Source organism: Sphaerodactylus townsendi, linkage group LG10 (genome assembly GCF_021028975.2).
Source record: "Sphaerodactylus townsendi isolate TG3544 linkage group LG10, MPM_Stown_v2.3, whole genome shotgun sequence".
Classification (NCBI taxonomy): Eukaryota; Metazoa; Chordata; class Lepidosauria; order Squamata; family Sphaerodactylidae; genus Sphaerodactylus; species Sphaerodactylus townsendi.
The window spans coordinates 50,312,487-50,339,925 of NC_059434.1; the positions used below are offsets into that span (position 1 = coordinate 50,312,487).

The 27,439-nt window shown below is 41.9% G+C and overlaps 1 protein-coding gene across 3 annotated transcripts; it reads right to left on the minus strand.

The window, feature by feature from the left end:
* Nucleotides 1-25,310, minus strand: IL15 (interleukin 15). 3 transcript variants are annotated; one of them, XM_048509739.1, is made up of 7 exons: nucleotides 24,996-25,031; nucleotides 15,718-15,841; nucleotides 11,031-11,142; nucleotides 9,228-9,315; nucleotides 7,511-7,549; nucleotides 6,148-6,300; nucleotides 1-936 (listed from the first exon to the last, which is right to left on the minus strand). In XM_048509739.1, the coding sequence occupies exons 3-7, from the start codon at nucleotides 11,093-11,095 to the stop codon at nucleotides 814-816; spliced, it is 468 nt and encodes a 155-aa protein (XP_048365696.1). In that variant the 5' UTR covers nucleotides 11,096-11,142; nucleotides 15,718-15,841; nucleotides 24,996-25,031; the 3' UTR covers nucleotides 1-813. The 3 variants fall into 3 exon arrangements, with proteins under 3 accessions (XP_048365696.1, XP_048365693.1, XP_048365694.1); XM_048509736.1 differs by lacking the exon at nucleotides 15,718-15,841 and having other exon boundaries at nucleotides 11,108-11,142; nucleotides 24,996-25,310; XM_048509737.1 differs by lacking the exon at nucleotides 15,718-15,841 and having other exon boundaries at nucleotides 24,996-25,104.
* Nucleotides 25,311-27,439: the final 2,129 nt, after the last annotated feature.

Here is a 27,439-nt window from a genome sequence, read left to right on the forward strand (position 1 = left end):
TTCAGCAACTTTTTTTTTCATACAGTTAACCCTTTTATAACTGAATTGTGACAGACATTTTCAAAATCCTAACACATCTCAGTGTTTATTTAAAAACACAATACTCACATTCTACAGATCATCTCCATCTACTATGTAATAATTTTGGCTTCAACTTTCAATTCTTTCAATCACAAGAAATCATTAAATATTCAGTGAATCATATCATGTTTCAGAAAAATCCTGTCTCATAATTCAAGCTTTCCTCTCCCCCCTCCCTTATGTTAGATGTAGGGTTGCCATAAGTCAGAAGCGACTCAACAGCACTAAGCGCACCATGCACACACTCATAGAGATGTAATAATGTAAAATCTACTAGAAACGTGGCTTGGATCAGTGAATATGCTATATTAGTAACTCCGAGAGAACTCACATTATAAAAACTGGAGAAACACTGAGTCAATTAAAATATCTCAATGAAGAACAGAAAATTACTCTTTGTAGTTACTGCTGATAATATCCCAGTTGTTATTAGGTACTTTTGGTTACATCTCTTAATATGTAAATTGACTGAACTGATCATTTTCTAATTCATACACACATAAAGGCAAACATTTAACTATTTTTGTTGCATAACAGGTTTACTTCTGCTTTGTAAATGTTATTCATTTTACAGTCCTGAAGATTAAAGGTACATGAAAGTTACCTAGTTTGCAAACTCGTTGCTTGCCACTACCGATTCTACTTTGTTCCCGCTGTGTTTTATATTTGTTAATTTTTTGGCCTTCCCTGCTGAACTGGAATCTCATTCTACACTCTTTTGCTGTTGTACTATTATTTATTTGCAGGTAGTTCTCTATAAAGTTGGTTTACAATAATTTCAAAGCTTTTTAAAAATTCTGTACATGTTTTTTCTTCAAATGTTTCACATTTTCGGCATGTGGATGTTTCTGGGTTCTGCAAAAATGCAAATGAAAGCATGTTAGCGTTTTTAAGTAAAACAAAACAAAGTGAGAGGGAACAAGGAGACATACGCAATGTGCGTATCATTCCCATGAACAAAGATTCTAATTCATTTACTTAAGAATATCTGCAGAAACCTTGTAAAATTCTATCAGTATTTTTCAGTGTCAAGAAAAATTTTTCTGATATATTAAAGACTAAACTGAATGAGATATTGGGAAAACAATGACTGGATCCTCCCGGTGTTTTTAAAATGCTAATGGCAGTGGGGGCGGGTGTTAAGTGATTCAAAACTTTGTTCTCTTAAACTGCTTTCATAGGGTGATTCTGCACAGGCCAACAGAACGGGTGCAGGATGCTATATGACCCATTTTATTTTCCCCAACCCAGGTTTTTTGAAAATCACTAAACCAGCATTCCATTTGAAAAATCCCAGGTTGGAGACACTGCTGCGCAAACAGCCCTGGAGAAGAGGTGGAACCTTGCTTAAAGAAGCAGAAGCCACACACACTCGCACACACACACACGGAGCCACACACACTCGCACACACACACTCGCGCAGCCACACACACTCGCACACACACACGGAGTGCACTGCCTTCTGGGGCGCTGCCGTTTCCCACCCTGTCACAGGGCGGGAAACAGCAGCGCCCCAGAAGGCAGTGCGCTCCTGCGGCCGTGCGGGAGGCTGCCGCACTACCTTGCACCCCAGAAGGCAGTGCGGCAGCCTTCCAAAACCCGGGACATTGGGAAAAACCCACGGGACGCGGGACAAGTTCTTTCAAAGCGTGAATGTCCCGCCAAAAGCGGGACGGATGGTCAGCTTATCCTTGGGAGGCATACAGAGCTCAGACAGGAATAACCAATGCAGTTTTTTCTTTATGCGGAACAGATTAAGTGAGCTAATAATAGGCCAGAGCTCAGTGCAGTTTCTTTTCAATTTGCCTTTTTGGTGACTTCCCATAAGTTTAATTGACAGCCACAGCCATTTCTAGGTAAAATAAGAATACTCAAGAGGCTATAATTACTTTGTCAGAAACGGGCCCAGATAGAATCTGTCAGTTCTGCAGACTGAATTGTGAGTGACCCAAAAGGTCACCCAAAATATCAAATTATGGAATTATTAATTATTTGGATGAGATGTTTATCATTAACAAATAGGTATTGATGGATTACACTTTTTTTGCCATCAAGTCACAATTGACTTACGGCAACCCCATAGGATTTTCACAGCAAGTGACATTCAGAAATGGTCTGCATTTGACTGCCTTGGCAACATGCCCCTGGTATTCCTTGGGGGTCTACCATCCAAATATTTGCCACGGTGAAGGTTGAGTGTGTTATATTGGCCCAAGGTCACCTAGCAAGTTTCCATGGCAGAGCAAGGATTCAAACTTTGGTTTCTGACCAAAGATTTCTGACTCCAAGGGGGGGGGGTGCGCGCCACACCGAGCGTGTGCCCATGTGGGGTGTGGCGAGGGCATGGCGGGGGCATTTCGGGGTGTTCCAGGGCAGGACAGGGGCATTCCGGGGCAGGGCGGGAGCAGAGGACGCACCGGTGCACCAGATGCTTTTCCTCCTTGCTACGCCTCTGTTTCCGACACTTCAACTACAACACCAAGCTGGCTCACAATACATTACACTGCAATGTCATAAAAATCCAGTTGTACATTTTAGACATTTAAAAAGAATTAAAAAGCACAAGTTTTTGTAGATTATGATCTGCTTCATCAGATGCTAGCCTTGTGTAACTAATAGCTGCAAGCTAGGGAAATCAGAGCCAAGAATAATATTGTTTTTGTATCCTGACTTTCTTATGTACAATCCTTATTAGTGAGTGTCCCTTTCGGAATTCTTGCAAAGCATCTTCCACAAACTACTTTTCCCACACAGTTCCACTAGCAACTGATATAGTAGGCAATTATCAGGAAAGTTCTCAAAATAAAAATGGTGAAACTGGATTTATTTAACATTATTTACGAGACAGACTATTACATCCACGCTTGAATAAAAAGGGACTTTTCCTTTGTTATTCTTCTTTTGGAAAGTGACTATCAACAGCAAGTATTAAAAGTCTGCCCTCTGCATTGTAGCATTGCTGCTGGACATACAGCCGGAAATTGCTATCTGAAGAAGAAATTATAGCTGAAAATGGTACAGAGAATAATCTTCCCTGGGCTAGACGTTATTGGTGTTTGACTGACCCAGTATGATCTCTGAGAATGATCTCTGAGAATTTCCCCGGGGGTAACCAATGCTACTTTTTTCATACATTCAAAATACATTCAAGCGGCTTGACTGTGGTTCAATGGTAGAGCATCAGCTTGGCAAGCACAAGGTCCCAGGTTCAATCCCTAGTATCTCCAGTAAAACGAACCACACAACAGGTGATGCGAAAGACCCGTGCCCGAAACGGTGGAGAGCTGTTGCCAATCTGAGTAAACAATATTGACCTCGATGACCTTGATAAGGAAGCTTCACGTACGTTCATGTGATATTAATTTCAACTATCATGTGAGCAACAACCTGTATAAAGCTATACTTTGTTTCCGGTTTAAATATGCTAGTGTCACATTATCAAGATTGTGCAGGGTTGGAGTTAGACAAAAAATTTCCACTCACTTTTTCAGTGGAACAGAATGTCCCTGCCTCCCTTCTCCCACTGCTGCCCTCTGATCTCCCCAAATGCTGTTCCTCAGGAAAAGCATAAGAGGCAAACTGGGGGTCTGCAGCAAGAAGAGGGAACTGGTAGAAATTAGCCCACCTCATTCATTAGTGGAAACTTATTATGCCCCTTCCACACATGCAAAATAATGCACTTTCAATCCACTTTCACAATTGTTTGCATGTGGATTTTGCTATTCCGCATAGCTTCAAAGTGGATTGAAAGTGCATTATTCTGCATGTGCGGAAGGGGCCTTAGTCTAGATCCAACCCCCTATGCACAAAGACGGACGTCAAATGCCACTTGTAGAAAAACTATTTAAAATGTTACTTCCTAAATGTAGTGAATTGAATTATTTGAATGCAGAATTAAGGTCAAATCCTGCCAATATCAACTTGGAATATTTATTGGGTGAAACAGAACAAACATATACAGTGTAATCCTAAATGGAATTTCAGCCTTCTAAACATATTTATTTCAATTGATTTAGAAGGTGCAGTTTTGTTTAGGACTGCAATAATAGACTTACAGCCCCATCCAAAGGGGGGAGGGGATGAGGCATTGAAGGCGGCACAGGCCTACGCTGGCAGACTTGCCCTCTCCATGAAGTTTGTCCCTGCAGATGGATGGTTCTGCTGGTGGACAGCCACTGCAGCCCACCAAAACAGCTGGGGTGGCGCTGCACACCATGCCAGTACTCCTGCACCCACACTGCTTGTGCATACAGGGGCATTCTGGAGGTGTTGCTGCACTGGCTTAATGCCCATTGGGCAAGGTGGGCAGCTGCCCAGGGCATCACCTTGTGGGGGGCATCAAAATGCTGGGTTCGTTTTTGGGTATTTTAGTGGTTTTCCATTTTTGGCCTTCAGGGGGCAGTTTTTAGGCTAGCGGCTCCATAATTTCAGCGTATCATCAAGAGACTGTCCTTATGCTACCCCCCCAAGTTTGGTGAGGTTTGGTTCAGGGAGTCCAAAGTTATGGACTCCCAAAGGGGGTGCCCCTATCCCCCATTGTTTCCAATGGGAGCTAATAGGAGATGGGGGCTACAGTTTTGAGGGTCCATAACTTTGGCCCCCCCTGAACCAAACTGCACAAAACTTGGGGTGTATCATTAGAGCAGTCTCCTGATAAGACCCTGAAAGTTTTGAGACTGTGCCTTCAGAAATGTGCCCCCCACAGCCTGCAACCCCCATTGATAGCAATGCAGAAAACTCAATGCAGAACAAAGATTCTTGGGTAAATGTCTAGGATGTTCCTGCAGGAGGCGTATTTTTGGATGTATCGGCACCAAAATTTTAGGGTATCATCTGGAGATGATGGCACCCCCCACGTTTGGTGCATTTTGGTCCAGGGGGGCCAAAGTTATGGACCCTCAAAACTGTAGCCCCCATCTCCTATTAGCTCCTATTGGAAACAATGGAGGATGAAGTACCCCCTTTGGGAGTCCATAACTTTGGACCCCCTGAACCAAACTGCACCAAACCTGGGGGGTGCTATTATGACAGTCTCCAGATGATACCCTGAAATTATGGTGCTGATACATCCAAGAATGCCCTCCCTGCAAGAACATCCCAAAATTTGCCCAAGAATCTTTGTTCTGCATTGAGTTTTCTGCATTGCTGTCAATGTGGGTTGCAGGCTGGGGGGCACATTTCTGAAGGCACAGTCTCAAAACTTTCAGGGTCTCATCAAAAGACTGCCCTAATGATACCCCCCAGGTTTGGTGCAGTTTGGTTCAGGGGGGCCAAAGTTATGGACCCTCAAAACTGTAGCCCCCATCTCCTATTAGCTCCCATTTGAAACAATGGGGGATGGGGCACCCCCTTTGGGAGTCCATAACTTTGGACTCCTTAAACCAAACCTCACCAAACTTGGGGAGTAGCATAAGGACAGTCTTCTGATGATATGCTGAAATTGTGGTGCTGATATGTCTAAAAATGCACCCCCTTCAGGCACCAATGTCCTGGTGCAAAAAAAATTGGTCGTGGTGGAGTGGCCGCCCATTGGGGGGGGGGCATCCAACTCAGGTTTTGCCCAGGGCTACAGTTTGCCCAGGGCTGCCTCGTTACGCCCCTGTGTTGCTGGGAGCAGAGCTCACAGTAGTGGACTTCTATTTGTTTTTCTGCCAGAAACGCCAGCACCCAACTCCTGGACTTATGCTACCTATGGAGGGTTTTCCAATAGTGGGAGGTTTCTTTTGCCTTTTTGGCTCCCTGAGCCAGCAGAAAGCCCTCCTGGGAATAATGGGACAATGCGGCTGTGGAGCCACGTCTGGACATACAGCTGTGTGGATGGGGAAAAGGAGTCTCAAATTCTAAGGAGAGATAGTGATATGAGTAAAAAGGCACTTCCTTACTCCATTAAAGCAACTCTTCCACTTTTGCAAACTTGTCAGGCAAGTGGACAAATAAGCATTTAATTTTATTATTTCTTAAAAGGAGAGGCAGAAATCCATATAGGGAAAGATCTCTAGGTTTCTTGGCCTCTAGAGGCATGTGCAACACAACAGAAAACAGCATATCATGCATACGTCACTTACCGAATAACTGCTGTTTCGAAAATGACTGAAATTTTTCAGTACATTGTGGACATTATTGGTGAACGTTGCACTACTATGTCCATAATTAGATTCATGAAAAATTACTTCCATTTCCAGTATAAAGCATTTCATCACTGATTCTTTGCATTCATTCTAGAAAGAAACAATGTCAGTGGCTTTATAATATGAAAACAGTAAAGTTTGGGGCAAACATCCCATTCCTTTCCCATGCTAGTGATTGTGGGTTTTGGATGTACATATGTGATATGTGAAACCAGGCACCCCCCACCCCCCCACCCCCCACTGATCAGCAGCCAGTAACAACTTCTATGATCACTGAAGCTTAAAAGAGTGACCACATGACCCCTCAATTTGCAGCTGTGTACTAATTTTATCTATCTATCTATCTATCTATCTATCTATCTATCTATCTATCTATCTATCTATCTATCTATCTATCTATCTATCTATCTATCTATTGCCAAATATAAAAATAGCTTTGCAAAAGCTTTTCATGCAGAAATTATATACATCTACTATCGACAGGTATTATCGGCAAGTCACAAACTCAACCAAGAGTAATCTATGTGGTCATATGATATAGAACTGTGGTGGCGAACCTTTGGCACTCCAGATGTTAAGGACTACAATTCCCATCAGCCTCTGCCAGCATGGCCAATTGTCCATGCTGGCAGGGGCTGATGGGAATTGTAGTCCATAACATCTAGAGTGCCAAAGGTTCGCCACCACTGATATAGAATGACTCTGGATGCTGAAACTTGTAGCAGGAAAAGCAGTGTTAGATTCAGAACTGAAAAAGGATCTGAAATGCAAAGATGAAAGAGATATCAACACACTAGGACAAAACCACTCCATTTTATTTTCAAGACAACTAAAATGTTCCAATTCTCCAACCTTTAGGCACCTTTGTAGAGGACTCACATAATACTTTAATTACAGATGTAATCAGAAATTAAATGCCACAGAACACAACTTCTCATTTACAGGGCTTTTAAGCCTTGTCCTTCTCTTGGTCAAGGATCTCTATTACACATCATAGGAAATCCTAAAATGGTTCCAGCCCAACAGGGATGAAAGATCTAGTGCAAGAGTTTAATTGATGGAAGGGAAAGGGGAAGGAACCATACACTAGTCATGCTTAAACAGTACTGCAGAGACAAAAATCAAAAGGTAATGTATTGCATTTAATAAAGTGAACTCTAGTTTATGTCACAGTAAATGTGTATTTCAGGATTCATATCCAGCATATCTACAGTTTATATTTATATTTATTCACAAGACTTTGCACAAAAGGCTGTAGATGCAACGATATATTTTTATGAATAATAAAAAAGGCACTTACACGATCAGTCATTTCTGCAGTATATAAAGTGGCATCAATCTAAAATGCAAAAGAATAGGTTATGTAAGCAACCATTTCCCAGCTACGTAAATGCTCAAAAAGGGCAAATTAGGAATCAACTGAAAGGTGGATTTTACACATTATGAGAATGCCTTAACATCTGACTTATATGCTATAGCAGCCAATGATATTAATAGGAAATTTGAAGGAGACCCAAGTCAAGCAGTCTTTCAATGTATCTGTCCTGCAGTGAATCCGTTCAATACTGAATTATGCTTTTAGACTAAGGGATTATGTTCTTTCACTATAATAAGAAAAAAAATTAGTAAAATAAGATCTCAAAGATTCAGAAAAATGACATTCTGATTAAGTGTTGTACTAGCAGGGGAAATAATGTCTGTCATGATTGCAAATGTCTCTTCAATCACTGCATTTTACTACACATACCATGAGTGTGTACTTGTGATATGTATGGTCACAATTTTGTCTGATATGGGCAATATGTAGATTTTCACTTTCAATACACAAAACCCAGAACTGTGGGTTGCCCCTCTAGCCAGTGTAGTGCAATGCTAGCCAGCGTGGTGTAATGGTTAAGAGCAGGTGCATTCTAATCTCTAGAACCGGGGTTGATTCCCCATTCTGCCACTTGAGCTGTGGAAGCTTATCTGGTGAACTAGATTAGCGTTTGCACTCCCACACATGCCAGCTGGTGACCTTGGGGTAGTCACAGTTCTTCAGAACTCTCTCAGCCCCACCTACCTCACAGAGTGTTTGTTGTGAGGGGGGTGAGGGAAAAGTTTGTAAGCCCCTTTAAGTCTCCTTACAGGAGAGAAAGGGGGGATATAAATCCAGCTCTTCTTCTTCTTCTTCTTCTTCTTCTTCTTCTTCTTCTTCTTCTTCTTCTTCTTCTTCTTCTTCTTCTTCTTCTTCTTCTTCTTCTTCTTCTTCTATATAGCATAGTAATCACATCTATCAAGAGGATCATATGTAGCATGGTCTCACATTATGCAAGATTGCTGAGCTCATAATAACTGGGGAAAGCTATTATTTATTTCCAAGTGGTTGATAACCTGTCTTTATTTGACTTAAATAAATCATACTATAACCTGATTTTTATTTTGGTGGCATTTTTACATCCTAAAAGAAGCCTGTAAAATATCTCTTCTTTGGAAGGGATCTGCAGATGGATTTCAAAGTGAATTGTTCCTATGTTTTTCACTGAATGGTCATTGCATGACTATTGTTTCTACAAAATTAGAAAATTCAGAGTTAAATTCGAATAAAACAGAATCTTAAATGTCTTCTTTCCTACTGGCAGACAATTATTTATCATTTATCATTGTTCAACATGACTTTGATCTCTTTTACCTAGCAAGAATGGGGTACTGCAGGTAAGAGAGAGAGAGAGAGAGAGAGAGAGAGACCCCTGCTGGATAAAACATAGGTTTTACTACAGGCACTACTGTTCAAAGGTATCTCTGCTATATGAGGACAGTTTTAACAAAGAATATGCTCTTAACTAATAAAATGCTTTTTCAAACAATCACTGTTGACATTTCAAATAATTATGAAAAATTTTTTTAACTGGATTAATCTTTATTTTTGTAAAGAGATTTTGGCATAAAGAACACTTGTTACCATGTTTTATTTCTGTTTCAAACACTCTTGTCAGTTCAAATTTCTATACCTAACCATTACTATTTTGTGATCTTACCTTAGAACAGGGTTTAATTTTTTCCAGGTCCGCAAGCACAGCTCTCAAAGTAGCAAAATGAATGGTCTGTACTTGTAGCAGATATGAACTTAGTTGAAACAAAACAATGAAACTTTATTAGAATACATTCGGGGGGGGGGAGGGAAGAGTAATGAAAAAATTAATACAGAACTGAGCACATTGTACACATGCAATCTAAGATATTATAAATGTTAAGTCGTATCACTAATAGGAGTACTTTATTAGTCAGAGACGTAACAGATAAGAGCAGTGGACACTAGTCTGGAGAACCAAGTTTGATGCTCCACTCCTCCACATGAAGCCTGCTGGAAGATCTTGGGCCAGTCACAGTTGTCTAAGAACTCTCTCAGTCCACATGGAGGCAGGCAAAAGCAAACTACCTCCGAACGCTTCTTGCCTTTAAAACCTTATGGTGCTGCCATAAGTCAGCTGCGACTTCATGGCACTTTCCACTGCTAGTTTATTGGTCATAACATTTCTATAAGTGTGCATTTGTCCCTTACCCACTATTAGTTCATATTTATTTATTCAATATATACCCCATCTTTGTCCCCAATGGGGGCCCAAAGCAGTTTTCATTATTCTTTTCTCTTCCATTTTATGGATATCTAAGGCAACAAACTGATTTTCATTTATGTTGTGATGCCTGCATATGGTATGACAACATGAGCAGAAAAGATTATTAAAGTGTTCAGATGATTGAAGGAGTCGTCCAAGCATCTCTTCTTAGAAGTGAGCTCTATTTTGTTCAGTAGGGCTTACTTCCAGGAAAATATTCTCAGGAATGCACATATATTTAGAAGTAAATCGAACTGAATGTAGTGGGATTTTCTCCCAAGTATGCTTATATCAGAGTTATCCTCTTCTTCAGCATTTCAGCATCATATACTCTTTAATATTTAAAGGATTAGGTGGTGCTGAGAGTAGGTGTCTGGCTTATTGGCAAAGCCATAACCCATTTCCAGGTATCTCTCCAGTTCAATTATCTGTGCTGAAGATCATATCAACATTTATGCACCCTTTGTAAAATGTGAGCATGTGTCTTCTTTCAAAGCTGCATTGCTTAGAATATCGTATTTCCTCAACACCCAGGCTGCACTATATTGCACCTCAAAATATGACTTCCTGCGTCCAATGGTGATGTCAGAGTGATACTACTGCAGTCTCACGTGCGCATTGTTCTCTGTGTGTGCACATTATAAGATTCTTATTGTTAGGATGGGTATATCTCTTTGGCGGCCATGCACTCCTCCCACTTCACAACTTTAGTGAAAGAGTATTCATTTATTGTGAACAGACTCGTCTGGGTCAGTTTGCACAGTTATTTTAATAGTATTTTGCACAGCTATTTTAATAGTATTGCCATTTTAACAGTATTCCTACCAAGCCAACCTAAATAGAATAATACTTTTCTAAGTCCACTAAAGTCAATGGGATTAAAAGAGTATAACATTGTTTAGGATCACCGCAGCAATCCTCCATCAAAGCTCATCATCAGTTACATTTGCTTCCTTGATTTGTTTGAGCAAGCAAAATGTCAGTATGGCTGCATTCTAAAGCAAGGCTCTGGCTCCCTGCTCCTCATTCAATAATTCGCACCAGAATCTCAAATAAATGCTACAACACTGTCGCCCCCTCGTATGGAACAGGCCACCGCGTTTCTAAAATTCAGTTCTTTCAAATGGATACAGTAATTAATCTTACCATGTAAATATTTTAAATTTCTCTGATATCATACAAGCAAATAACAAGACAGTTTTTACTACTGGAAAATATAATTACCAAAAAATGAAGATGGTAACGGTGAGCTTATTATTTAAAGAGGCAGGAAGGAGATAGGTATTCATAATTATATATACTTGCTGCGGAAAGTGAACATTCTCAAGTGTGTTTTCTGAAAGACACAATTCAAAAAGAGTGATTGAAACAGATTATACAGTGCAACACTGTGTTTTCCCACATATGTAACTTGATCCTTAAGAAAATCATATAATCAGCAATAATATAAATTAAGTAGTATATTAAGAAATATGTGGTCCATTGAGTGAAAAGGTGATAGAAATGTAAAAACTGAATTTTAGAAGTCATAACCACTCGAACAATCCAGAGGTTGGATCTAATGACTTTCTGCTGCGAAAGCTTCCTCCGACAGAGAGTTTCCTGCGTTGGAGGAACGCTTTCTCAATTGAAGAAAGTCCAATTGGAGAAAGTCTTACAGTGCAATCCATGGGGGATGGGGGGGGGGTGAAAGAGTTGTGAAGGCAGCATAACAGCACACTGACATGAGTGCCCCATAAACTGGTACAAGGGGCAAATATGCTTGTGGGAGGGGCAGGGGCGTAACGAGGCAGCCCTGGGCAAACTGTAGCCCTGGGCAAAACCTGAATTGGATGCCCCCCCCCATGGGCGGCCACTCCACCATGACCAAAAGTTTTTTTGCACCAGGACATTGGTGCCTGCAGGGGGTGCATTTTTAGGCATATCATCAGGAGACTGTCCTTATGCTACTCCCCAAGTTTGGTGAGTTTTGGTTCAAGGAGTCCAAAGTTATGGACTCCCAAAGGGGTGCCCCATTCCCCATTGTTTCCAATGGAAGCTAATAGGAGATGGGGGCTACAGTTTTGAGGGTACATAACCAAGCTTGGGGGGTGCCATCATCTCCAGATGATACCCTGGAATTTTGGTGCCAATACATCCAAAAATGCACCCCCTGCAGGAACATCCTAGAAATTTGCCCAAGAACCTTTGTTCTGCATTGAGTTTTCTGCATTGCTGTCAATGGGGGTTGCAGGCTGTGGGGGGCACATTTCTGAAGGCACAATCTCAAAACTTTCAGGGTCTCATCAGGAGACTGCCCTAATGATACCCCCCCAAGTTTAGTGCAGTTTGGTTCAGGGGGGGTCAAAGTTATGGACCCTCAAAACTGTAGCCCCCATTGGAAACAATGGGGGATAGGGGCACCCCCTTTGGGAGTCCATAACTTTGGACTCCCTGAACCAAACCTCACCAAACTTGGGGGGTAGCATAAGGACAGTCTTCTGATGATATGCTGAAGTTTTGGTGCTACTAGCCTAAAAACTGCGCCCCCTGCAGGCCAAAAATGGAAAACCACTAAAATACCCAAAAACAAACCCAGCATTTTGATGCCCCCCCCACAAGGTGATGCCCTGGGCAGCTGCCCACCTTGCCCAATGGGCATTATGCCAGTGGGGAGGGGCAATAGCACTGGTGGCAAGGAGACTGCGGCTCCATGATGCCCAAATACAGAAGCATGCTGAACACTGGTGGAAGTGTTCCTAGGTGCCAACAGAAGCAGTTTCTGTAAAATATATTATTTACTCTGCTGTTTAATCTTTCTAGAAATCTTTAGCATATTTATCACATCTCATTCATCTTAAATTCTGGCCACTGCCGGTAATAACCTCTCTCCTGGCTACATCTAAGCACAATTCTTTCCATCTACTTCCTTACTCAGCTTGGACTTTTTTCATTCAGTCTTTGTAATAATATGCCTCCAAAGACATTTTTAAAAATCTATAACTGTTGTACTGCTTTAAGCCTCTAGCTCCCAGCTGCATGTTATTTAAGAAATTATGTGCCTTGATGCTACTGCCTGTTTAAATAGCTAGTGAGCCCTTGGGGTCATTGTGGACGACATCTTTGTCTCCAGTACGTATTGCAGAACGTTCAGTGATGACAGACATTAGAAAGGAAATAGGAGGAAAATTTGGGGACAAAGACTATAGGATTAGATAAATGTATTAAAAAGTTTGTAGAAGGAAAGCAAATAGATAAGCACAGGATCCATTGATAGTGAAGGGAGAATAACTTAGCTGAAGATGACAAACAGACAGACTGGCAGCCTTCCCAAGTCTAACAGGTGGTTCACAGTACTTTCATTCACAAATCAGGAAAAATTTCCTTTAACAACAAGCTGTCAGGGAAAAAAAGGAAAACACTGGCATAATTGCAAATGGATATGTTTACATGGGAAGAAGAAAGAGGAGTTAGAGTCCTACCACTGACACTTGGCATCAGTAATGCTAATTTAAGAAGCCATTCCCAGCTCCTCCGGCCTTTCCTCTTAAGGGCCATTGACTCTAACAGAACTCTCCTCTGAACTGCAGCGCAAAAGGCTGCTTCCATAGAAGGGCTGGCAGGGGAAGAACAAATTTAGGAACAGCAAAATCCTTTTGGCTCAGATTTATTCACTATTCAGTTCCCTGCCTTCACACAAATGAGACCATGCCCCACAGGGACAGACGCACTTCAGGGACCATGTTCTCCTTGCATGTTGCCATGCAGCAGCCTTGTTCATCCTATCAGGGCAAACTATCAGTATTTACTTATTTGTTTGTTTGTTTGCTTGCTTGCTTGCTGCTTGCTTGCTTGCTTGCTTGCTTGCTTGTTTTAGAATATCACTGTGCCTTCTTTTCAGCGTCCTGCTTGAAGGGGCTTACAATCAAAAACCATAGTATAAAAAGTTGTTAAACACAAGCAGCATAAAAACGATCCATAAAACAGAGCAAACTATTAAAAAGCTGAAGGTAGAAACCCTAATTAAAAGTCTGGGTGAAAAAAGTATTTTAGCCTGACACCTAGAAGAAAGCAAAGTGGGCCCCAGACGAGCCTCAAAGAGGGCCTTCCAAAAGCCAGGTGCCACAAAAGAACATGTCCAATCCCTAGTCATCATTCACCAGACCTCTGAAAGGCGGGGGCATAAGCAGCAGGTCTTGAGAGGCAGATCTTAACTGGTGGGCTGGATAGTACAGGAATGGATGGTCTATCAGGTTCCCCAGCCCCAAGCGATTTAGGGCCTTAAAAAGAAGAATTAGTATGCAGAATTGTTCTGGAAACAAATGGGTAACCAGTGCAGATCTTCCAGCACAGGGTTGATATAATCCTAGTAACCACCCTGACAACCCCCACTGTCCATGGGGTCATGGGGTATCTCATGTTCCCGAGCGCATGCCATTTTGTCATGTGGGGCATTGCCGGGGACCAGCCGGGTCCCTGCGCCCAACTTCTCCCATGGCATGGCAACCCAGCCGGCAACCAGTGGCTTCCCCCTGTGCCGGGGGGCCGCTCAGAGGCTGAGTTGCTCACCACAGCCACAGGCCAGCTCCTGCCCCATACCCCAGAGAGGCCGGAAAACACAGGAGCCAGGCCAGCACTGTGCCACCCGACTGGGCTATTTGCCTGAGCCACCTGCCGCCGAGCCCCAACCCCCCCAGGCCTCCCTGCAGGCTGGCTCCGCCCTCTCCAATTAACTTTCCAGTGAGGCTGTAAGACAGAGTGCTGGTGGTGTACATAAAGTTCTTAATGAACTTTTCTTACTATTATTTTAATATTTATTGTTTATCACTTTGTTTCCACATTGTTGCTACCTGCTATGCGTCATGAGATGCTCAAGGAAGAGCTGGGTATATCAATAATTTATATAAAAAACAGTATTCTGTAAGTGGCAGAAAGTACTCTGGAACAAAAGGCCTGGTGGAGTGCTGGAGTTTTGTTAACCGCTGTTCAAAACGCAGTATTAATACCTCTCTAAAAGCATTAGGTATCCCGACTCACATGACAGTACAGTGTGAATACTAAGAGGCACATTTTGCCTTCATTATGCCCTAAGTGCCTTGAATGATCAAGGCCATTTAAATGAGGGAATTACAATTTATATGTCCCCATAAATTATGCATCATTTTCTAAGGACATGCATAAAATCTCATGCATCTGAAAGCCATTTTCCATTGTTTCAGGAAAGGGGGAGGATCAGTGGGTTGTCTCCCTCCCTGTGGCAGTCCTTGCTACCAGTTCAACTTCCTGTAAAAAAAGTTGCAAAAAACTCATACCTGACAAATGAAGATGTGGAAAATATAGCTCACGTGATAAATATGCATTAGTTATTACCACTGCACAAGCATAAATCTATTTTGCATTCAGGTGCCCTCATTCTTTAATTAATAATAAATGCAGACAACAATCACTTTAAGTGACAATACTATGCGTCATGGCTTATTATGACAGTCATCTGCAAAGTGAAGATGAAAAAGTAAGACTATTTCAGCCACTCTCAGTATACCGCTAAAAGTCACTGATGTCAATTGTACTTCATGGATTAATTCTATAGGTATCCAAAATGCAATGCATTTATTGCTAATAGGAGGTCAGATTTATCATTCATGGCAGAAATCACTTGGCTGAACTTGGCAGAAATCACTTGGCAGAAATCACTTGGCTGAAGCATCAATTCTACAAATAACCAAAAAAAACTTTCTGGCAGCCATGAACCATTTCATGGGTGAGAGTGCAAATAAACATCATGGTAAAGGGTGTGGGGGTAGAAAATGTTTTGCAAAAATTTTAGGTGACTTATGTAGAAAGGGCCAATGTTACTTCACCATGTATAACATTTCCAGGTCAACAGATAATAAAGAATGGCTTAAAACAATATCACTACAGGGTTACCAACCTCAAAGATGGAGTCTGGAGTTCTCCTGAAAATACAACTGAGCACCTGGAAAAAATGGCAACTTTGGACTGCAGACTCTACAGCATCGCAACTCAAATGAGCTCCTTCTCCACAACGTCTTTGGCTTTAAATTAAAGACATACAGCACCTTCAGCTGAATCCAGATCTTTGGTCTCTACCTTTGTAGTCTAAAAACCTTGAAAATTAAAGAGTTTTGCCATGTCACTCACATAACAACTGTTCTCTGATTATCTCTGATCAGACAGTTCCATCCCTTATCAAAGACACTTTCAAGTCATCCAAGTCACAACATTTACTGTCTGTTCTTAACTCAGTAACATGCTAATCCATAGTTTGATCAGCTTTTTGCAAGTACATAAAAAAACCAATTCCCTAACACTGTTAACTAAAAGGGAATGTTGTAGAAGAAAGGCTGTGCTAACACTGCTTCTACATAGATTACAACAATTTATTTGGAGAAAGTCTGCAGTGATCGAGTACTTGCTTTCCATGCAAGAGGTCACAAGTTCAGTAGTTAGTTATAAAGTACTTTAATTAGAGTTGTAAAGTACTTTAATAACAGTTATAAAGGATCTCTCCTAGCATGTGTTAGAACTGACCTTTCTCTGCCTAGAATTTGGAAAGCCACTGTCAGTATGAGTAGTCATGGGCTAAATGGAATAAGGCAGCTACACGTTTTCAGTGGGTTTCCTTCTACATGTTTAACAGTGCAGGCTGCAAGTTTTGATCAGACATCAGGCAAGATGCTTTCAGTGGCAACTCTTCCCTGGGTGAGCCTGTTCAGGGTTCCTTGAATTTACTCCTTTCCTCAGGTCCCAATCCCCACTGCTGCCCATAAGGAATGAGAGAGGGGTAGTTACATTAGCTACAATTTTGTTATGTTTTAAGTTTCTCCCTCAGATTATATAGAAACAATAATATATTGCAATATTGGCAAAAGACCAAACAGACTAGAATGTGAAAGTTTTCCAAAGTTTCTGTCCATACATTTGTGGGTCGATACCCAGCTCTGTTGCTATGCTGATCTAAGCCAATAAGGTCAAACTTCAATAAAAAGCTAGTTTGGCTTTACCAATTGACTGAAGATTTTTCCTCATATTCAGTGAAGTCACCATAAATTTACTTGATTTTCTTGCTTCTAGCAATGGCCACATCTTTCTTTCTATGTATTATAAATTATTTACACATGGAGGACTCTCATTGTGCAAGGTTGTACAAACCACACAGTATTTCCTTAGATGGTCTGATCAATAGAAAAAAAGTCAAGCAAATTTGGGATTTGTTTTTATTGATCAGGAAATATGTCTACCAGGGAAAAAAAGACCAAAATGAAATAAATGGTACTAAACCCCCTGAGGTCCCTCCTTGGATCTCAGTTTTCACCCTAAAATCTCCAGAACTTTCCCAACCCAGAGTTGGTAATCCTACCTCATTTCCTCTTCTGCTGGAGGGCCTTTACTGTTCTTTAAAAATAGTAGTAACAGATAGACAGCAATAGCTGTAAAATATCATACAGGCTACCAATAATTTGATAGAACAGGGTGAAAAACCTACAAATGATATGTATGAATGGGCAAGAAGGGAGTAAAGCTCTGTGTAGAAGTACCACTGCCGCTGAGAATGCCTCAGAATAGCACAGGGAATTGTCGTCTTGTAGAAGCAACCCCCAAAATGTATGCCTTCTGAAATAAAGAACTTAAAAGGGCATCTCTTCTCAGAATGCTAGTGTAAAGAGCATTTTAGCACCACTTCCATACTGCAGATTATATTTCAATAATTGATACAATTCCACCCTTTCTGAGAAGAAGATTCCTTAGACACAAAAGGTAGTTTATTTCATAGCTTTAAAAAAAACCCACTTGTAATGTAAACTTAGAACATAAGAACAAGCCTGCTGGATCAGGCCAGAGTCCATCTAGTCCAGCACTCTGCTACTCGCAATGGCCCACCAGGTGCCTTTGGGAGATCACATGCAAGATGAAGCAATGGCCTGCTGCTGCTGCTCCTGAGCACCTGGTCTGTTCTCTACTGTACAAACTTATTGCTTCATCTACAGTACAAGAGATAACTGTGAAAACTGTTGTCTCATATAAAGATCTCTTTGAAAAGATCAGTGAAGTGATTTGATGTTGGCATTACCTATATTCAGCATATTAAGAAAAAGCTGGAATTCAATTTAGAACAGTGGTGTGGTTATATTCTTTTAAGAAATTGGTGAAGAACCACAGAAATATTTGGGAGTCAGTCATTTGCCAGCAGAAATTATACTGTATAATTAAACTGTCATCCTTGTTGATAGCTTATTACCAGCAGGTAATAAGATATATGTGTCATTACATGCCATTGCAGTGTATTTCATGCTGCAAGAGATTAGGTACCATTTCAATGACAGAACAAAGCGATCACTTAGCGATTGTTGCTATTATGGACATTATAAATCACAGTCTGCAGTTTAATAGTTTAACAATTATCTGCAGTGCCAGTGTTGGAAAATTACTACCAATTAATAGCTACATTTTTCCCTGGTGAAGAAAGAATGTTAATGATCTAAACTGTGGTAAAAAATATCTAAGCAAAGGCAGAATAGCTTGCTTAAATGCTCTACAATCATATATTTAAATAAAATCAAATGGTTGTTTGTATTTAAAGTACAGCCATAAGGAGGCATTAAGTCCCTAAACTGTCTCTATTTCTAAGTGAAAATGTGAACTAATCAAACTTAGACATAAAAGTCCATGTCAGGTCTGGCTGGGATCAGGACATCACCTAGAAAATAAAAGTGTGTAGAATTGGGGACATTAGAAATATGGAAGACATCTGCACATCCAAACAAATCTTAACTCAAATGGTGTAATAAAAACAATGTATCTCCAAAGATACTATTACAAACTCAAGAGATGTCAGTAATTGACAAATGAGCTCAGTTTATGCTGAGATATGTACTGTTCCTATTTCATATCAAGGCTCTTGGCAAGCATCTTATTCAGTTATAAAAGTGGTCACTCTAGAATAGATACTTAATCTATATTATTTAGCAAGAAAGAAAAGAATAAGGTAGTTAGGTAACGGTAGTCCCCTCTGCAAGAACCAGGTCATTTCTGACCCATGAGGTAATGACACATGAGGTAACAACACATCCTGATGGTTACTAGGCACACTAGGTTTATGGGATGGTTTGCCATTGCCTTCCCCAGTCATCTACACTTTATTCCTGCAAGATGGGGACTCATTTTAATGACCTCAGAAGGATGAATGTCAAACTTTAGCTGGCCACCTGAAACTGACATCCCCTCCCCTCACTTGCATGCCACCCCTCACTCCCTCCCCTTCCCTTGCATGCCACCCCATCCCTCCCTCCTCTCCCCCTCCCTTTGCTAGTGTGGGTGGGCGGGCCAGGTCCAGATGCCGGGCCCCCTCCCTCCCCTCCCTTGCATGCCACCCCTCCCCTCCCTCCACTAGGGTGGGTGGGCCATGTCCATATGCCAGGCCCCCTCCCCTTCCCTCCCTTCCCTTGCATGCCACCCCTCACACCCTCCTCTCCCTCACTCCCCTTCTCTTCCATGCCACTAATCCCCCTCCATCAGGATTGAACTCAGGTTGTGAGCAGAGCTTTGATTGTAGTATTGCAGCTGTGCACCAATGCACAAAGTAATGTTCATGAGTCCATCTAGACACATTCACCTCTGTGTCACTCTCGTCAATTAGAATAGTGGTCGTCTGCTAGGCTACATGGTCTACAGCAGTTCTTACATTCTGTGGGTGAATAGGCAAATCACGGACTTCATGGCCAGTATACTCAATTTGCAGTAAGGTTGTTAACCTGAGTAAGCTTGTTAACAATAGGACGCTTTGGAAATTACACAAATGGAGGAGACGAGAATTAGGACGCTTTGGAATACCCTGATTTATTGGGTTGCCATGAGGGGCTGGTTACGGGGATGGGCATTGAGCAATGCCAACAGCCTGTAGAGGAAAGAGACCCCACATGTGTCCTTATTTGAATTGGCCAATGGGGGCAGAAAAAGTTGGGATAATTTCTTTTAAATGTAAATCTGACTGCTTTGATGCAATAGTTCTTCCACATATTTCACTCTGCAGGTCAAGGCAGAGGCGGAAGCCCTTCGCTGAGTTGGTAATGTTGACAAAATTCTTTGGACACAGCTGGGACTTCAAGGTGAGTAAAACAGTTAAACTAAAAGCATTAAATTTGGTGAGCTCTCTAAGGTACTAATTTAAAGATGAAAGGAATGTTCCTCAGATCAGGATCTCAGTGTCAATGTGACTGTGGACAGTAGGACAGCAACACTTTTATTGGACTGCCATAATCATTGATCTAAAGACATCATGGCTGGGGGCGGGGAGAATTCAGCTGCCATTCAAGTATGTTAGTATTTGACAAAGAGTACACTGATCAGTCCAAAAGATTGCTTAGAACCAGGCTGCACTCACCCAGATGTTCAGTGATGCTTATATAGAGAAGACCTGACTCTTACGCATCAAACTGAGTTCAGCCAGACTGTGTTTGAGTTGTGCTATTAATTGCTGTCCACTGCAGAAGCTATTTTGTTTAATAAAATTGAAGCCCATTTAATATCCAAACCTGTGTCAACTCCCTTTGCTCTGTGAACTGCTCAATTTTATGTAAGACAGTTTTGTGTGCTAAGAATTCATTCTGAGTAAAAGGGATTATGAACTCACAACATTCAGGGAAATTGACAGTTGAATATGGACTTGTCAGAAGAAACAAACAGAAAAGAGCACCGGGGGGGGGGGGCGGGGCAGGAGAACCAGTTTAAAAAACCACAGTGTTTAAGAGGGAGCAAAGAAAACAAGGACTTTATAAGGAATTGTTAGAAGTCTTAATTTGGCTACAATACTGTTGTTGTAATGAATGGAAATCAGAAAAACAGATGTAGTTTCATTTTCTGGATTACAGTAACACTTGGAATTTCTCTCCACAAATATTTCTACTTTCAGTTCCTTTTATTCATATTTGAGTGTTATTTATGTGTAGCAAAATTATACTCATTGGCTTTTGCTAGTTTAATATTTATCACATTATCCTACACTATGTTAAGTTCTTAGTCTTTTCTTTTTCATTGTTTTGTCTGAAATATAGGAGGAAGAACCACCTTTTGGGCCTTTCAAACTGTGCCACATATAGTGCTCAACTGAACCCAGTCCATTGTATTGCACTATTATTAGTATTTAAGAGCATGAATGCAACATCTTGGTTATTTTTCTTTGGAATGTATCAGACATAACTCAAAGAAAGACTTCCTAGTTTATCCAATTAGAACTGCTGCCTTTATTTGACAACACGCAGAGCTATGCAACACCTTTAATTCAGTAGAAAATGGTATGTCAGTGTTACTAGGTAGATTTCCCTGCATCATTTAAGAATTCTGGCTTGCTCTTTCTCCCTAAAAAATGTATTATCTGTTGTGTATCACCTTAGTCGTCATATAGACCAGTATGGGTACAGGGACTTTCAGAAGAGTTGGTCATTCAGCTGATGTTCATCTAATTCCTCACAATCTACACACATAAGAACTGTGCAGAATGTATAAGACAGGGGTCCCCAAACTACGGCCCGGGGGCCAAATGTGGCCCCCTGAAGGCATTTATCCGGCCCACCAGGTATGGCGGCGATGGCTCCATTCATGTGCAGTGGGGGCTCGAGGGAGAGGAGGAACCGGCTCCAACGGCTGTTGATTGCAGTTACATGATGGCACCCCCAAATCTCCATGAATTTTCTGACCCAGAGTTGGAAACCTTACATGTGGCAACGCCTGCTCCGCCCTTCCCTCTCGGCTACTCCATGTGTTGCTCTCAGGCTTTCTGTTCCACCTCACTCCCATTGGCATCAGCCAGGCTGGCGAATCGATCGCTGGCTGCTAGGGAGGAAAGAACCCAGGAAGATACCTGATCCTGGGTTAGATGGAATGTTTCATTGGGAAAGTTCTGCTTTTTTTTTTTTACAGGGGAAGGTATTCCACAGCCTCCCCAACAATATTTGGAGCCCACCCTGTACTTGACATACTTTGGTCACTCTTCTAAAAATAGACCATGACAGAATGGCTGAAAGGTGAAATCAAACATTTTACAATCATTTGTGCATAGGAATTTGTTCATAGTTTTTTTTAGTCCGGCCCTCCAACAGTCTGAGGGACAGTGAACTGGCCCCCTGTTTAAAAAGTTCGGGGACCCCTGGTATAAGATATCAAGAACAAGAACACTGGAAGTATTCCTTTCCCACTTTCAGCACAGCAAATGCACAGAACGTGTATATCTGTAGTCTGCATATGGTAGGTCGACTTGATTGCAAAAAGTATGTTTGTATATTCTGTTTAGATTACATACTGCATGCAAGTACTGGACAGGACCAGTGGACACAAGCTAGCTCAGAGAACAGGCATTCACTCTACATGGACATAGCATTTGAACAGCTACTGCGTTAGCATTCAGAATAACCTTGAGGAGAGAATGTTACAGACGATTTCAAACTGACCAAGTATGATAATATTGGCTATAAACGACCATGTTCTCCAGGGTTGTTTTTTTTACTGTAAAGCATCTGCAAAGGAATCAATCTTGACCGTCAAATCCCTGTTGACATCACTTGTATGGAATGCAGATATTAAAAACGACAACTTTATTTCGATCGTAAACCAATGTACACAGCTGCACTTGAACAATCCATTTAAAAAATAAAAAAACAGCCCAACAGACTGGTCAAAAAATACTTGGAGAGTTTGTTTTCTGTGGAAAGAGATGAGATTACATACCTTCAGGCCTATTCTAAGTGTTGGTTCACTCAAAACTGCATGCATGTGAGCAATCAATTTGTCTACAATTACTTGTAGAAATGTCCCATTAATTTCAAGAAATATTTTGTTTCCCAATTTTGTCAACGTGTGATTCTCAAAATGAGTTTTCTAATTAGATATGTAATTTTGGAGTTGTAAATTATTCCCTGTTTGGAAAGATGCTCCACTGGTCAAAAAGCGATATCACAAGAATAATTACAACTACATCAAGAAATCTAACAACACTTTGGGATCTAATTATTGGTTAACTGCTCCCCTCAGATGCTTCATTTTCTGAATCTGCCTTCTTACAGAATATTCAACCAGACAAAAAAAAATGCCCTTCAAAATAGATTTCAGATTATTCTGGGAGGAGGGATTCAAATTCCAAGCCTATATCTTAAAATTATTTTACAATATGTTCCTGAGTCAAAAATGAAATTTACATAAAATGAAATCTTAAAATGTCTCTCCAGAGATAGGAAGACATTTTGGAGGGCTTTAAAAACATCTAGGAATTTAGGGCTGTAAATTAGAAACCACGCAAGAGGTCATTTTAAGTCACTGCAATCCAAGTGTTCACCTGAAGATGCAAATATCAGCGATGGATACTGACGGTTACATCTGAAGCTTGGGACCTGCTCTACAGGAGCATTCCAGCTGCTTCTACTTATCAGGAAAAGGAACAATGGTCAGTGACATGAACTTGCTGCCAAGATGTTATCTTATTGGAAAAAGTTATCCATAACTGAATCGGATAAAGAACAAAGTCTAAACAGAACAAAATACTTTGTGAATTCCAGATTAAAAACTCAAGTCATGCCACTTGTAGGCTATTGTGAAGTACAAAGTCCAAACAAGCAGCAGCCATATACTAAACACAAATGTCGTGCCTTTCTTCTTATATCTCTATAACAAAAAATACAGACTTTTTTTTAAAAAAAGCTGAGATTCCAAAGAATTTGATGCACAGATAGTTAATCAATTGCTCATTTAAAAAACCAAAGAGCCATCCACCACCAAAGGAAGGGAAGGAAATAGATGCAGAGAGGTCGAGGAAATTGGTTCTCACGCAGGTGAAACAGGGCAAATCCTAAATTTCCCACCCACACAGCAGTCAGCCAGGTTTTGCTGGATCTTTCCCACAACTTTGTAGCAAAACAGATTTGGGGGAGACTGGCCAAAAACTAAGGAAACTCAAGAGATGCACAAATGTATCACAATGTTGCAGGGAAGCTCACTTCCCAACAGCTTCTAACCCAGGCCAAATCACCTGTGCAGAAATATTCTGATATAGGCTGCAAAGCCTCCTAAACTTGGTGGGTTGGAAGCTTTGCTGACATTCATGTATTGGAAACATCATCAGACCTAATCAGTTGTGATCACAGCCTTTCATGGCTAAGACAGTAAGTTGTCCACATAAGTACATCTTTCAGTAGAACACATAGATTCTTTTTTTCATTACAAATAGAAGCAGAATACAGATTGTGAATCAAACCTTGGTTACCGGAAGGAGAATGTTCTCATTTTAATTAGTTTGAATTTCTCATTAATAGCCCTACTAACCAAATTGGGAAATTGTAGGGAATTGTGCAAATAGATATGCAGGCTTAAACATACAACACTTCCTCTAATTTTCATTTGATTTCTTCCCTGAATAACATCCAGTGTCGGTGACCTCAGGGACTTGTTTAGGATCATGCCGTTCCTCAGACTGAAAGGAAGATGAATCTTGACTCTAGCACATCTATGGGTAAATGCATGCACATGGTCACATACACACACAGCCTCTATGCCCTCCCTCGCAAATGGTTCAGTGTCAACAGGAGCCTTGAACAAAGTTGTATTTCATCATAAACTTCCTGATTAGAAACTACTGGTGCTAAAAAAAAAACAAACTTCAAAAACCCTCCAGGGTACATTTGCCACCAAAGACTAACCCAGCTACCGCACTACGAGTGTTCTCTTGGAAAACATGGCTTGAATGTAGCTGTCATAGAAATTACAGTCATTCGCTGTGAGATCAAGCATTCTGCCTAACATATTTAAGAAGCAAACTGTTGAAATCGGTTTGCCAGCCATCCTGTTTCAGAAGCCAGGGCAGGACTCTCTTGTTCTGTAAATGAATAACATTCAGCAAGCTGGCCCCAGCAACGTCTGAGATGATATGAGGTAGCTGTCATCAGAGTCTCTCTGTTTCTCAATAGCAGCGCACATTCAATGTGGGATCCTCACACTCATTTCACCGAGAATGTCTCACGCTGCAGCAGCGCCCAACTTTCCTCTTTACCGCCTGCTGCTTTGGTTAGATTGCCCCCCCCCCCCCTTTTAAAACTATCGCTGGTGCATTGAGCCGGAAGCCGCGACAGTTGCGGCTGAACCCGCCGTTGCTACTAAGCCTCGAAAGCCTGCAAGGCAGGGAAACGCAAGGAGAAGGGACGCAAGTACCTTGACCCAGGCGCCGACCAGACCTCTCCTCGGAAGTTCAGCGCTCGCGGGCACCTCGCGCAGGGGGAAGGGCCAGGCAAAAGGCGATCTTGGCGGCTCAGAGTCCCACCCTCCTCCCAAGATCAGCAGATCTTCTTCCCTGGCCGAAGCAGCGAAGGGCTTGCCCCGCAGGAAAGCGCGCGTCGTGGCATTCCCCTCGTGGGCTGTCACAAGAGTCAAGAGTCTGCGCCAAGAGTCAAGAATGCCTTCCCGAGCCAGCCCCGTTCCGTGTGGCATTCCATTGGGCTGCCCTCTCGCTTCCTCTTGGGGGGCGGAAAAGTACAACATACCCTTCTCCTGCAATGGGATCCGGCTGAAAATCTCTCGGCAGGCAGGAGGAGGAGGGGTGTCAAGTGGAGGGTTTGTTATTTATGGTTTACATTGGAATGTGTCAATGCGCCTCGGAGAACCAGGGTGGTGAAGTGGTTAGGGTGTCAGTTCTCGTCCCCACTGGCGCCATGGTGGTCTCAGCCCTGACCCTGGCTCCTATTTGAATGGGAGACCTCCGAGGAATACCAGCATTCTGAGGCAGGGGCAGGCATTTGGCAAACCACCTCCCAACATCTCTTGCCTTGAAATTCCTAAAGGTTCACCATAAGTGAGCTGTGGCTTGACATCATAAAAATGGATAGCCCAGGCTAGCCCAGTCTCATCAGATCTTGGAAGTTAAGCAGAGTCAGCCCTGGCTAAAGTGTGAAAGGAATACCAAGGTCCTGATGTGAAGGCACGAGGCAGGCACGTCTCAAGGGGGCTTTGCTGTCATCTTTTTTTGACCACAAAAAAGGTTCCTTGAGCAATGGGGAAGGAATGAGTAGTATAATATAACTAAATCTCCTCCTTGCACGTTGCTCAGTACCAGGGCAAGCTTATCACATGCACAGTACTGAGGGTTTATTATTATTGTTAGCGGTTGTTATGGTATGTTATGTTTTACTCTGGAAACCGCCTCCACCAGGTTCTGTAGAAAGGGCAGCATAGATATTTTCCAGATAAATACACACTAATACTATATAGCCATTAAATGATTGATATTTGACCAGAGTACTGTGTTCATCCTTTTTAAAAAGTGTAATATGCATAGCAATCATATACATGTTTACATGATAACATGGGGCACTCAGTAAGACTGTGGCTTCAATGATCACACTATTATAGTGCACCTGAGTTAATCTACTCTAAATACCACTCAGATTCCTGCACAACCTCATTGAGCAGATAGTATGCTCCCTGGCTTTCTCATGTCGTAAAATAGGGGAATGCTTGTCATTGATAACTCACAAATCACTGCCCAAGCAGCAGTGTCCAAGCAGAACCTGCCATCTAGTATACCTGTTTTATGCTGCAGTCTGCCATAAAATATCCCCTGTTTATTTAGAAGTTGACAGGGTCTGTCCTTTTGGTTAAACATATACTTGGTAAAAATCATTGCCTTACAATTAGTCATGCTCAAAAACTTCTGATTTAGCTCACAGATTCCTCGCCAGTGACAAGCAGGGAACCAATCATTCATCGAGTTGTGTAAATGCATCTGAATTCATTCAGATTTGTCTATTTGCACGATTTAGACTGTTTTCTCCCACACTTAGGCTTTCTTGCTACCACTGCCAGGGGCATATTTGGTAGGGGACCAGACAGGGCAGATAACCCAGTGACCCCTTTCAAATGTCACGTGAGGGCATAGTTTTGTTGTCCCCCCCTCCCCCAGGAGCAAGAAGCAGGGCCAAGCAGCATGCAGCCCAGTCTGTCCTTCTGTGGCCCACCTATCAAGCAGGGATTGGCAGGGATGAGGCAGCACCAGCAAAGGAGCCCCCCCCCACTGGCCCAGCAGCACACAGCCCGGCCAGTCCTCCCACAGTCCACCCAGCAAGCAGGGTCCACCCAGCAAGCAGTCCTCCCACAGTCCACCCAGCAAGCAGCAAAGGAGCCCTCCCGTTGGCTCGACAGTGTGCAACCTGGCCAGCAACCTTTCTGTCCCTTTCTCCCACATTCTGTTTCTCTCCTCATTCTCTCCATTCCCCGTGTTCTGCTGCCCTTCTCTCCCTTTCCCCCTCCCCACACACTTTTGCCATGGGAGTTCACTTGGACCAATCAGTCTCAACCTAACCTACCTTGCAGGTCTATTGTGAAGGTAAAATGGAAGAGAGGAGCATGATGTAAGCAACTTCAGTTCCTACTAGGGAGTAAGGTGAGTTGGGAAATTCATGGAGATTCGGGTATTAAGTGAGGTGCATGTGTGTCTGTTGGGGATGGAAGGAAGTTGAGCAGGAGAACATTATCATAGAGTTCATCCTCCAAAGTGGTCATTTTCTCCAGGGTAACAATCTCTGTAATTTGCGCTTCACCTGGAGGTTGGCAACCCTAATTTAATGTAATTTATTTCAGTATAAAAGGGAATCTTCCAGAAT